The sequence below is a fragment of the Zootoca vivipara genome, chromosome 1 (assembly GCF_965207765.1).
Source record: "Zootoca vivipara chromosome 1, rZooViv2.hap1.1, whole genome shotgun sequence".
Lineage (NCBI taxonomy): Eukaryota > Metazoa > Chordata > Lepidosauria > Squamata > Lacertidae > Zootoca > Zootoca vivipara.
The window spans coordinates 105,584,284-105,597,658 of record NC_142582.1 but is presented as its reverse complement, the minus strand read 5'-3'; the positions used below and the strand labels follow the sequence as shown (position 1 = coordinate 105,597,658).

The following is a 13,375-nucleotide window of genomic DNA, read 5'->3' as shown; positions in this document are numbered from 1 at the left end:
AGAAGTGAACATCTGGACACAAAAGTTGTTGAGCTTTCAGCAATTTCCGCCCCGGCGCTGTTTACAAGGACCAAACACTGTCTATGTCCAAAAAATTCCACACATGGCAACCCTAGCTTAATCTCCATAGACTATGCCAACTCCTGTACTGATCATCCATACAGCTACTGTAGTGCCAAACTATTGTGTTGGAGATGCCTCTTTTGCTAAAGTCTTTCACACCATGCTCAGACTGCGCACTAGGGGAAATTGACATCTGGTTGCAGACTTGCCAACAATTAAAAAGAACGCATGTCATGGTTAGCAGGAGATCTTTATTTAACTTATTATGCAAGCTGCTCTCTAAACAGCATTTTCTAAAATAAATTCCAGAAGCACAACATAGCATGTCACTTGCCCCAAAAGGCATTTGCAAAGGCCTTGAGAACGCAAGACCTGCCAAAAACTTGATTCACCCACAAGTGACTTCTGTGTAGTGTCAAGAAGCCTTATAGAGATGGCAGGGAGTATAACTGCGGTAGAAGGGAAGTGCCTGCTATATTACAAAACTGGCACGAGGATACCCACTCATTTGAAGACAGGACATGTTCCTGCTCAGAATAGTTGTCATTTAGCAAGTTTCCACAGAGCTTACTCGTGAGCAGCTTCATGGAGTTAAAAGAAAGAAAAAGGGAGTGAGTCAGCTTAGAATAAACCATACGTAACAATAAACCCTCATACATAGAGGCCATTTTCTATGCAAGATGGAAAACATGTCACTGGAATTTACTGCTCCAGACTGCAAAATGCCTACACGATGAATTCTCCTCACAAAAGAAATCCTTTTACTTGTCAACAAGTCAATTCACAGGAAGAGGAAGGTACCTTAAAAAGCCATCTCCTCCTACCCCCGCACGGGATGTAGGAAATTCATGGCTACAGCATTCCCATCAGGTAACTAAGCAACTTCATATTGGAAACGTAATGGAGAATCTATCACCTTCCAAAGCAGTCTGTTCCACAGATGGATAAGGTGAAGTTCTTCCTAAATTTTAGTCAAAATCCCCCTTCCAGTCATTTGAACCCGTTAGTTTGGGTACTACATTATGGGGCAACAGAAAACAAATTTCTTCCATCATTTATATCTATCAATATTTAAAGACATTGCCTCTTTTCCATGCTAAAAATACTCAGCACCTTCAACCTTTAGATGTAGGACTTGATCCCAAGGCCCCTTACTATCTTTGTCACCCTGCACCGGACACAATCCAGTTTTTCTTCTCCCCAATGCACATGGTTGTTGTTGTTTTTACATAGAGAGAACATTTTTGGCATGAAAAAACCATTCAATCATGAGCGCCTCCAACTGGAGTCTGTAGCACTACAGCTCAGTCTGAGGTTTTGCCACCTCCATGAGAAACAGGCCTCTATACAAGCACTTATTCTAAGCTCTTCCTCTGTGAAATCAGAAATGCTACATGAATTGATGCAAAGCCTTGGATATCTCAAATTGTGATATGACTGACATATTACATAGATTAAAATAAGCATTCACAAAATACTGCAAAAAGAACACAAAGTCCAACTGTAGTACAGGTGAAACTCGGAAAATTAGAATATCGTCGAAAAGTGAATTTATTTCAGTAATGCAATTTTATTTAATTTTTAATTTTTACAAATGCTTTCTTTTGGAAATTCCACAGTAATAAAACAAAGTGTTACAATCATACAAAAATGAACATCGCTATTACATTTCATTAATTACATTGCTTTTGTAATTGACCTGCCCAACGACAAATAATTACAACAAATAAAGGCTTGACATATCTTTGCATGTCATGCATCTATCTCATATATTGGTTTCACCTTTTAAGTTGCATAACTGAAATAAATGCACTTTTCGACGATATTCTAATTTTCCGAATTTCACCTGTACAGTACCTGCAAAACAGAGTTCCTATGAGTTCACCGGACAACTGCATTTGGCATCACAAACCAATTTGTCAACGAAAATGTGAAAATTAAAGTTCTGCTGTAGAAAACAAATGAGGGAGGGAAATAGGTGGACAGCAAGTTCCCACCCACACCTTTCAATTGTAAAGAATGTTTTTATGTTCCTTTTCAGGAATTTGGTTACAAATGCAACTAACTGGTTGCCTCCCCCAGGCATGAAGCTATTGTTTAAAAGATAAGTGGTTGGCAACATTACATATGCAGAGCAGTGTGGCTAGGCCAGAAAATAGGCCCTGGCTGAGTAGCTCTGCATGGGGCTTGTCAATGGTATTTGGCCCAAACGTGATATGCATCCAGCTCCATTACTCTAGGGGCTGGCCCCTTTCCAATTTGCACTATACAGATACAATAGGAGATTTTCGCAGCATTGCTTCCAGTTTAATGCTAAAGTGCCAAAGATAAGCGCAAACATCCAGTTACAACTGAAAGCAGCCTATTATGTGCATTTGGCTCCTAGATCTGCAATGCCAAGCTGCAATGTTGAGGGTGAGGGATATTAGGGAGTGTTTCTGACGCTCATCTTGCCATGTGTGAGCTCTGTGAAGCTCTATGCACAGGGCAGTTGCCCTGTGCAGGAAGCTGCTTTAGATACTGCTTCTCCACATGCCATTGCCAAACACTGATTGTGGTAGCAAAACCAAACCATGCTGGAGCCCAATTCAGAAGTAAGAGCATATAGGACTGCTCACATGGATACAGGCAGAAAGTTTAGAGCACCATGCACGTGGCAGCTGTTGAAAAGCCACTCTTATGAGCCAGAGATATTCACTGGCACATGGCATCTGATCCCAGAAATTGCATATAATCATCATGCCTGGTAGCCATTGACAGAATTATATTCCATGAATTTGTCTAATCCCATTTAAAGCTGTACAGTCATACCTCGGTTTAAGTACGCCTCGGTTTAAGTATTTTCAGTTTAAGTACTCCGCGGACCCGTCTGAAACGGATTAATCCACTTTCCATTACTTTCAATGGGAAAGTTCGCTTCAGGTTAAGTACAGACTTCCGGAACCAATTGTGTACTTAAACCGAGGTACGACTGTATAAGCTACTGGCCATCACAACTCTTGGCAGCAAATTCTGCACGGTCCAAAGACTTTTGGGGGGAAGGGGGGTAGTCCTGAATCTGCTAAAAGTTTCATTGAATGCCTCCAAATTCTGGTGTCATGAAGGAGAAACACTTCTTTATCCAGGTTCTCCAAACATGCATCAGTTTAGAAGCCTTGTGCATGAAATAAACTTCATTAGATAAGAACAAAAATGGCACCTGATCTAGCAAGAGATATGTACACAGTATCAGCCTATCCCATGCACTGCTCATGGCGATGGTCATCTGGATGTGTATCCCCATTCACAATATTTATCCAGCCCCAATTAATTGGCTAGTTCACCTTAATGTGGCTGTTGTTGTAGGCAATTAGTAGCCTATGGTTATTAGATCTTGTCGTATAAGTTAAAACTAACTTGTATCTCCCAAATGAATTGTTACAATGTGAGCAACTATGTTCAGCTGATTAGATTATGTTTTTTGGGGGGTGGGCATGTCACAAGCTTGGCATACAGGTTAAAATAAAAAAAGAAATACTGAAGTACACATCAATCCTCCAAACTGTGATTTGAAGGACTAAATAACATGTCTGAAAGAACCCACAGTGTAATACGGAAAATCTTTAACTTGTTACAAGGTTGTAATTTTTCAAACACTTATATACATGGTCCTGTGGGTTCCACAATTGTGTGATCATATTTAATAATAATAATAATAATAATTTGGCAGCTGTTACAGATGCCCTGTAGATTCTGTTCACACTTTTACTGCCTCTCGTTGCTTCTACTTTGTTGCTTGCCACCTCCTCCACCTGGCAAAACATTTGTTTTAAAAAGAAATCCATATCCCACATTGCAGTCAGAACTTGGCACAATATGCATTACTTGCATAAATGTATTTTAGTCACAGAATTGAGCTTCTTCTCCTGAAAAGAATATGCATTCCTTTAAAGAAGAATTTGCCCTTTATTCTGTGGAAATTATTGTGTGGAATTCCTAAGGCCCGGCTTACATGGTTCACATGCTAAACAATCATCCTATTTTGAGTATGTGGCCCGTTAAGTATAGCAATGACTGTACACATCAATATAAGCATTTTACATTCTTACAAATTATTTCTTTTAAGGAAACTAAAAATCTCAGAGCAGCTTAGTAATAAAGCCACACACTAGCAAGTTTGGGCTACGTTTGAGACACCTTGAAGCAACCAGGTACAGGTTTTTGTTATATTTTACAAGTGTTATATGGGGAAAGCTAGTTTTAAGTGCAAACAAAATAAGGAATTGGTGATGGCGCAACTCATCATCGCTTAATGCAACTCAGTTACTGAATATTTTCATCTGAACCCCACCTTAACCTGTGCTCCAACAACTACTGATTCCATACTCTAGACACAGAAAAAGCATTACAAGATATTTGGGACGCACCTTTTGTGCAACATAGGTGTGTCTGATATGCTACAAAAAAACAAGGTGGTAGCTCCCATTCATTTATATGGGAGTTTGCACAGGAGACAGTAACATGAGTAACACAGATGCAATGTATTGATAATGGTGGTGCTCTCCAAGGTCTCTCAAGACTTCACTGATCCATTCAAATAAATCCTGGTCTTGTGCATTCACACAGGATTAAAAGGCTCCTTTGCTCAGTCAATTTCAGAGTATTTGGAACATTTAGGACTCAGAGCATTTGAAGATCAGAGCTTGTGCCTAGGATACATGTTTGGTGCAAATGGCTCAGACACAGGCAAGGCATCACTAAAGTGACTCTTCTAGTAAGGCATGTGTGAGCTGCTCTGAATTATTTGATAAACCCATATCAAATTCATTAACACAACCAGAAATGCTCTCCGGGGATATCATTTTTGTAGAGCAAGAACATTTTCTTGTGCCTATATCACACTTTCCGTTTTATGAGTTGTAAGGCAAAAATAAGTGAAACATGCTAACCCTTCATCTATATCGAAACAACACTGATTTGCTTCTCGTGAGAGTTTCTGTATGCACAGAAGCACGGCTGATTCCATTTGCTCTGGCTTTAAGAGCGTATGAAAAACCCTGCTGGATCCGACCAAAGGCCTATCTAGACCAGCATTTCCAGAGGCCAACCTAATGCCTACAGCAGGCATCCCCAAACTGCGGCCCTCCAGATGTTTTGGCCTACAACTCCCATGATCCCTAGCTAAGAGGACCAGTGGTCAGGGATGATGGGAATTGTAGTCCAAAACATCTGGAGGGCTGAAGTTTGGGGGTGCCTGGCCTACAGAAAGCCTGCAAGCATAAATCACCCTCTCCTTATACGTTCAAGCCAACAGGATCCAATCAAAAATATAATAGTTGACTCTGCGCGCGCGCACGAGGCACATCTTGAGAAAAGAACCCCACAAGGGAGGCTCCAGACAATAATCGAAGAAGGATGATGATGTGCTCTAATGTAAGTAGTGCTAGAAAAATAACATGGTTGTCTGGACTTCTCATTTTGATGCTGGCATCTAGGACTTGGGACTATTTTGCAGCCTCGTTCACATATACTAGCAATGAAGGAGTTGTTGGGAGAAGGCACCACTCTCTACTATATAACACACCTACACCATATTGTAATCAGGAAATGTAGAATAAAACACAGTATGCGCTTCTGAGGACATACTGCCAAAAGGGGATATTCCTTTTTTATACTGCAGGAAATATCCCAGCTTGAAGACAACAGAGCAAGTGGTTGTCATCCACAAAGGCTATTTTGAAATCACACATCTAAAAGGCTATTCTCATAGCAACTTATGGAGTTCAGGTTACTGTCTCAAATGATTCTTATAATAGTTTCCAAAACCATTTCATTGTCATTCGCTTTAAGGTTATATATTGGAAAGCTTCCTGACATGACAGTTCCATTTTTGCATTTATGGTTCCACTGGCTCATGCAGTAGGATACACAGGCAAGGAAGGAACCATAGTTTAAAAGCAATACTAGGATACCCCAGTGATACAGGAGGAAAAACTGAAACAAGAATGCTGTATTAAAAGGGGGGGGCAAACCTCAAAATACTGACCAACACCTAGCTTCTGGAAATGTTCCCGATATAAAATTCAAGTCACCCAGTTCAGATAAAACAGTTTATCCTCTATTAACCTCCACTCTAGCGCAGGGATCACTGCTGGCTTCTTTTCGGGTCTTATGCTTACAAAAAACACAGGCTCAGCTTCCCCAAAGAACTGCAAATAGAATTTCTTCTATTAAACACAGGACTCTTCTAACAACTGAGATGTGTCTGAGAAATGAAGAGCTTTGCAACAAAGACAGGCACCTGCAATAACCAAATACCATTTTGCATATGCCACCAAGCAGCTTCTGGGGCTAGAAATGAGAGTGTGCGACAAATACTTGCATAGCAATAGCAGGAACACTGGAAATATGGAAACCCCCAACACTGATTATGTGTTTTATATAAATTTACAAACATCATTTGCAGGATGAGTGGAGTAAACATATCATGCTGACAGAGGTGTGTGTCACATGCTAACACTGAAGGGATAACTACTGCCAGAAGGAAAATTCTGACGTACTCCAAAGTCCAACATATTAAAAAGCCCAACTAGTTGACAAAGGAAGAGCTGCCTCCATCTAGTGCAGTCAAGGACCATCTCCTGTGGCATTTTCTTGAAAAGCTGCCTGGGGTGGTAGCAATGCAGCTTGTCTCTGATGAATTGCTTCTGCCTGTTCAGTCAGTTCTGGTGCCTCTGGGAGTGTGGCACAGGAGGGCCTGGGTCTGAAGTATCTATGTGGATGGATAAAGCTGCTGGAACATCAGAATAAAAAAGAAAGAGAAATACAATGAACAGTAACATCAAAGCAAGGTACAATTTGCACATCAAATGTTAGGTGCCAAGCCCCACCGTATGCTTCCACTGCCATGATTGCCTGTCCTATTCATTTACTTTCAGCCAGGTTTATAGGGCTCTAAAAGACTAGAATACTATGTAGATTCCAAGCATTGTTTCATTTGTTCCATTATTTGCGTTTCAAAATGCTATGTAGAAAGCCACACCCTCTGCCAATAAATGCCCTGCTCATAGCCAGTGTGTTGCTGAGGAGGGAAGGGGCAGTCAGTCACAATAAAAACACAAAAACATCATCAATGCACCCTCCTCTTTATGCAGACTGCAAGGTGCCATGAGGGTGGGCAGAAAGGGAGAACAGTGCCAGTTTCAAGCATGATGTGGGTAACTCCAGAGCTTCTGAAAACCATTCCTGGTTTCAGCACTAGAGCTCCCAGCAGTTGAGACTTTCTTTTGCTCTAACCCAGAAATGGGGAAGCCATGGCTCTCCTGATGTTGTTGGACTACAGCTCACATGAGTCCCAGTCAGCATAGCCATTGGTCAGGGATGATGGGAATTGTAGTCCAGCAACATCCAGATACTCACCTCTGCTCTTAGCTGTGGAAGTGACCTGACCAAATAAATAGTCCCTGTTTTGTGTTTAATATACCCAAGGTTGCGTTTATTCTGCATCACATGGAAATTTGAATTCTCTGCCCTAACAGCCAAAATTCTGTGATCAGGCTTGGACAAATTTGCACCTGCTTGCTTGCTTTCAATTCTTTATTCTGCTTCTAAGACCCATGTTTCAAAGAATACATGATCTGCCACAAATATGCAGTCGGCAGAAAGAAATAACGCATTTTCCTTGTGGAAAAAGTGAAGCAACAACTTTAGGGATAAAGGTGGCAACCTGTCTAAACACCATTTTAAACTTGTCAGAAATGCAGCCAAACTCTCCTGCTAAAAGAGAAATCAGCCTTGCACAAAAGAAAATGGATGAAGTTCACTTGATTGTCACTGAAGCAGCTTGAGCACACCTTGCAGTGCCTACCCAGGATGCAGGAAAGCGGTGGAAAGAAAACTGGCAATGCTTTTATTCATCCCCACTGAAGTGACTGAAATAAATTAAGCAAGAATATGTTGCCTAAAACGCCACTAATGAAACCACCTCCTCCTTGAAGACAGCTGGACCATGAGCAAATGCAAGCCCAGCTGTAAGAGGGCCCAAATGCTGCTCACATTCTTAAAAGGTAAGGGGAACTGTGAGGCTATGAGTCATGCCTAAAACAAGGGAACAAAAAACTGTTTCTCAGGTAGATGTGGGAGGTGTTTTGAGTGGGCAGGGCGATCTCCAAGTCTAGGTAAATATCAAATTCTATTAAGCCTGCATAATGTAGGGAGAACGTTACCATACTGACCCACACACACACACACAACTGCCCCAGGAGCACGTGGAATTGCAAAAGCCCTTGTGCAAGTGTGACTTAGGGTCTCCACGGTGAAGTGGCAACAGTGGTATATATAATAAGCCCATTTTTAGGGATGGCAGCTGCTCTAGAAGCGTGAGATGGTCACATAGGGTTCTCACGTATGAACCGTTTCTTAGAGATTGCCAAGGAATTGTAGTTCCAGATTAACCCAGAGTAAGTGGGCATGACCTTGTAGGGGTGCCATTAAATATATATTAGGTTAAAAGAAAAAAACAACCCTCCAGATTGCAGCTTCCGTTGCCACCACTGGATGCATCTTAAGTGGCTTGACTATCATCATCTAAATTCAGTCAAATTCAACAAAACTTTCTGTAGGTGGGGAGGGGGAGGGGTCTACGACATAGGAAGATTTGTTGCTGCATGTTTAAGAAAGAAGCTAAATTCATCACAATGACAGGGGAGAGTGTTGGCAGAGATTTGAGCTATTTATTCTTTTAGGAAAATCCTATAAAGAATGACATGAGGAAGCCTCTATCTGCAGTCTTGTTCATCACGGTGGTGAGGAGTCCGATAACAGATGTATGCAGTAGCGTGATTTAGTGCCGGGAGCTGGCCCCTGATGTGTATTAATACAGCGGCAAAGCGGAACGAGCCTCTCTTCATCACTCATCTCTATAAAAGAGGTGGAATCCGAGATGGCCCGATGTTAGGCAGAGCAAGCCCATTTGTTCTGCTGACTGATGGAGCCAGCTCAGGCTGTGTCCTTCACCTCTCTGGGGCACACGGGTTGCATAAAAGGAGTTCACTGAAGCAGGACCTGGTCAACAAGTGAGATGAGAGCTGTTGGGCTCAGCCAGAGATCTGTTTTGGAGGCACTGTCTATTCCAAATGGGGCATCCTTGCTTGTACAACCCCCCTCGTTCTCAGGCCTGGGCCTGAATGGTGACTCACACCAATCTTTCACTGCCAACACAAAAAGTCGTCACGTGAAGCTAGATCTACAATGAAAGAAAATTGAGTCCAACAAGCTAGTCAGAGAGGAAATGTCCAAGTCAGTGCTGATTGAAAGCATGCCAGGGGGAGAAGAATCCTTTGGCCAGAGACGTGCATGCCCCATGTATCACAGAAAAACACAGAAAGATATCTTGCTTCCTTGAATACTGGCTCTCTTCTCTCCCCTCACATTCTTTTCTAATAAAGGAGAGGGCCATTTCTAGCTCAGCTGACTGTAAATAGAGGTGCCCAATCTGTGATCCTCCACACACTGTTGGGCACAAACCCCCATCGTATGCGACCATTAACCATGCTGGCTGGGGGGAAGAGATACACACAGGCAGCCTACATGTCTCTTTCTCTCCGCCCTACACTGCGACAATGTCTTCCTTCTGAAAGCCCTGGGTGGATCTGAGCTGACCTGTGGTGATCCAGCGATGCCTCAACCCAATCTAGCTAAATCCCAGGTTGCCCCAAATTGATCTAATTCAGTTCAGGATCCAGTTGCATCCAGTGCACAAGCCTGGTTTCAAATTGTTTTGTCTTATGATAACAGTGTATTGTTCATACTGTGTACATCCTTAGGACTGAAAAAAGGGACGATAAAACAATCAATCTAATTCAAACCACTTGCCAGCTTGCCTGAGGCCATGTCTTTGGTCAGGCATAGGCAAACCCAGCCCTCCAGATGTTTTGGGACTACAATTCCCATCATCCCTGACCACTGGTCGTTAGCTAGGGGTGATGGGAATTGTAGTCCCAAAACATCTGGAGGGCCGAGTTTGCCTATGCCTGTCTTTGGTCCTCAGCGTGGTCCCTTCTTAACACTACCTAGCCTGATGCTGGTGCACAGGGGTTTGGCTGTGCTGTGCTTTGGAACACACAAAATCAGTTTGCAGTGCTTCTGCCTGCTCCAAAGCTCAGCACAACATGCAACACAAATTCAGAGTTCTCTAGCACACACAGAGAACTTCAGCGAGAACAACCGCAATGTATGGCTGGCTAGTAAGTCCATATAAAATTTAAGGACCCCTATATTAAAAGAAACCTGGAAAAGTAAAAAAGTTGCTAGAGAAATTGAGACAGATAGCATTAGAGCACACCAGGGGCTGCCTTTTTTTGCCTTCTCAGAGAATGAATTTTCACAAAAAGGAACCACAACACAGAAGGAATATTTAATATTGTAATAGTTGTCTGCTCCAGATAATTTGTACGTAATTTGTTCCAAGAAATACAGCAGATAGCAACTGAGTAGTCGCTATCTCCTGCATTTATTCTAACTATCACTGCACTTCTGGTTTCTTAGTGCAAGACAGGATCCATAAAACCTTCCTGAGACAGCTGCTATGGACAAATGTTTAGCAATACTCTTCTCATTCTACTCACTGCCTCACCGACTGCTCCTCCTCTTTGCTATTCTTTAAGAACTGTGTGCACATTCACCTATGCAGAGAGATCCATGAGCAGACATTCTGCTTGTGTCAGGACACAAGGTGCACATGCAGTTCTGTGTTTCAACAATTCGTCGCCTCTCTACATACACACCTGCATCATCTGCTGCCTGAGGCAGTCACCTCACTGTAGTTAATTGTAGGGCCAGCCCTATGGTATATATGCATTGCTAGATTACTACTACCGTACCACCCACACCAACTTTTTATTTTGTTACTAGAGCCTGTAGGAGTAGTACAAGTAGTACAAGGGTAGTAGAGATCTGCCTGCATATGCATTTAGAGTGGAGGAAGCATGCCTGAACTGAACACACACAAAGCTGTGTAGAGACTGGAAACATCAAGGGGCAAGAGATAGGGAAACAAAACATTAAGATTGGCAATGAAGAAGGCACCAGTGCTGGCATACCAAGGAGCTGGTTCTATGGAACCTTTTATGCCATCTTCCTTATTAGTGAATTAATGGCTACCTCATTCTGTCCAAGCATTTGCTAATCAATGGGAGTTCACTTTTTTGTTAAAATTAATGCTTTTTCTTTAGGGACCAGGTGAAAATATTTATAACCAGGCCTTTAGCTGATGAATATTCTATGGCCTTTTAAATGTGTTTAGGGAGGTGAGAGTTATTGGTTTGCTTTTGTTTTATTATGTATTTTGTGTTCTCATTTTGTATTTTTAAGTTGTGAACAGCCCTGTGATCTTTGGATGAAGGATGGTATATTATTATTATTATTATTATTATTATTATTATTATTATTATTATTATTATTAGGTGACCTTCAATCCAATAACCTACATTTTCTAGGGATACAAGCATAGTCCTCTCTCATCCAGAAATGTTGATTCTTCTGCTTTAAGAAAATACTCCAGCCTAAGTGAGCTGGCAAGCTCTCAAAGCACAAAACAGTTTCTCTCAATGCGTAAGATGCTCTTTAGGCAAAGTACCAAGAGACTGGCACAAGGGAGAAGCTAGCATCCATGTCCTATTTCCTTTAAGCTTTCCAAACACTTCACTACTAGTAGTTGGACTGTGTCAACCAGACTTTGCAACTGCTGGCCTCCAGATAGTTTGGACTACAATTCCCATCAACTTTAGGCAGCACAGCCGCAGGTCACTAGGTTGGAAAAGGATGGGGTAAACTCTGTGTTTTTTAAAAAAGTGATGTTAATGTAAACCAAATACTGTGCAAAGGAAGGCCAAGTTCTGCAAACTAAATTACATGAGCTAAATTAGCATGCATATACTTGGTTGCAAGGGACCCAGGTGGCGCTGTGGTTAAACCACTGAGCCTAGGGCTTGCTGATCAGAAGGTCGGCGGTTCGAATCCCTGTGATGGGGTGAGCTCCCGTTGCTTGGTCCCAGCTCCTGCCAACCTAGCAGTTCGAAAGCACGTCAAAATGCAAGTAGATAAATAGGAACCGCTACAGCGGGAAGGTAAACGGCGTTTCCATGTGCTGCTCTGGTTTGCCAGAAGCAGCTTTGTCATGCTGGCCACATGACCTGGAAGCTATACGCCGGCTCCCTCGGCCAATAATGCGAGATGAGCGCACAACCCCAGAGTCGGTCACGACTGGACCTAATGGTCAGGGGTCCCTTTACCTTTACCTATACTTGGTTGCATGACCAATTTTGCCCCTGCTAGTTGCAGAAGAGCAAGGAAATATTATTAAGCTGTTTTGATTATTCATCAGGCATTATCCAGGCATTTCCCAACTGACTGCCACAGTCACAAGGAGTAGAACTTTCTGCACCCAATACTAAATGTGGCATTTGTGCAATGCAAGTGATACAACCCTGCCCTAGGAAGCCTCCGTATCTCACAGGGGAACACTGAAAAGGCAGATCTTTCTTAAAATTAAGGTGTTTTCCTGCTCCTTCCCAAACAGTAGCCCCCTAAATCATTAACCATTTATACCAGGCATCCCCACACTTCGACCCTCCAGATGTTTTGGAGTACAATTCCCATCTTCCCCGACCACTGGTCCTGTTAGCTAGGGATCATGGGAGTTGTAGGCCAAAACATCTGGAGGGCCGCAGTTTGGGGGTGCCTGATTTATACTGAGGTTTAGCCAATTTACCTGAAGTTGGGCTGGAAAGGGAGGCTGTTGCCATTACAGGCTTCCTCTTCCTCTTTATGTCCCTTGAACATGGGGGTCCGAGATGTATATTAGTCTGCCTAAAAAGGAAGAAAAAAGTATGATTAAAAAATTGAGGCAACAAACACCATATTGACTGTCCCTTTATTTATTTATTTATTTTTTAAGTGCCAATTGCAGAGCCACCACCAAGAAGGCCTTGTTTCATGCACTCACCAACCTAACTGATTTCACTGGCAGGCACATAAAGCAAGACACCATACACAGATCTTAAGGTTGATCTGCAGAGGTTGAAACTCCCAACTGCAGGTGAAGTTTTACTCTCTTGTCTAATAAGCATTAGGTTGGAACACTAGAATCATCATATTTAGGCTGGCAATAAAGCTCCCTCCACTCCCCCAGAAAAGTGAGCCTTGTTTCCCCCTATGCATAATGTAAACAAGATGGAACTAGGCATCTCAAGGAACCCTCTACAGTGGTACCTTGTTCTGAGTCCAGGATCCGTTCCAGAGCCCCAGACGCTCCACGAAAGGGACACTCAATAAA

The 13,375-nt window shown here is 42.4% G+C and overlaps 1 protein-coding gene across 6 annotated transcripts in view; it reads right to left on the bottom strand.

Moving 5' to 3' along the window:
* Positions 1-294: 294 nt before the first annotated feature.
* The window catches only part of GPATCH2L (G-patch domain containing 2 like), a 35,487-nt gene continuing 22,406 nt past the window's right edge, over positions 295-13,375 (bottom strand). For 3 of the 6 annotated variants that reach the window (XR_004692120.3, XM_035108118.3, XM_035108120.3), the window contains 2 exons: positions 12,812-12,909; positions 295-6,835 (listed from right to left, as the gene is read on the bottom strand). Coding sequence is in view for 4 of the 6 variants with exons in the window: in XM_035108118.3 (XP_034964009.1) it covers positions 6,762-6,835; positions 12,812-12,909 (172 nt within the window). In the remaining 2 variants the exon portion in view is untranslated. The remainder of the gene's footprint in view (positions 6,836-12,811; positions 12,910-13,375) is intronic. The other 3 variants (XM_035108119.3, XM_088654879.1, XR_004692121.3) reach the window with 2 other exon arrangements.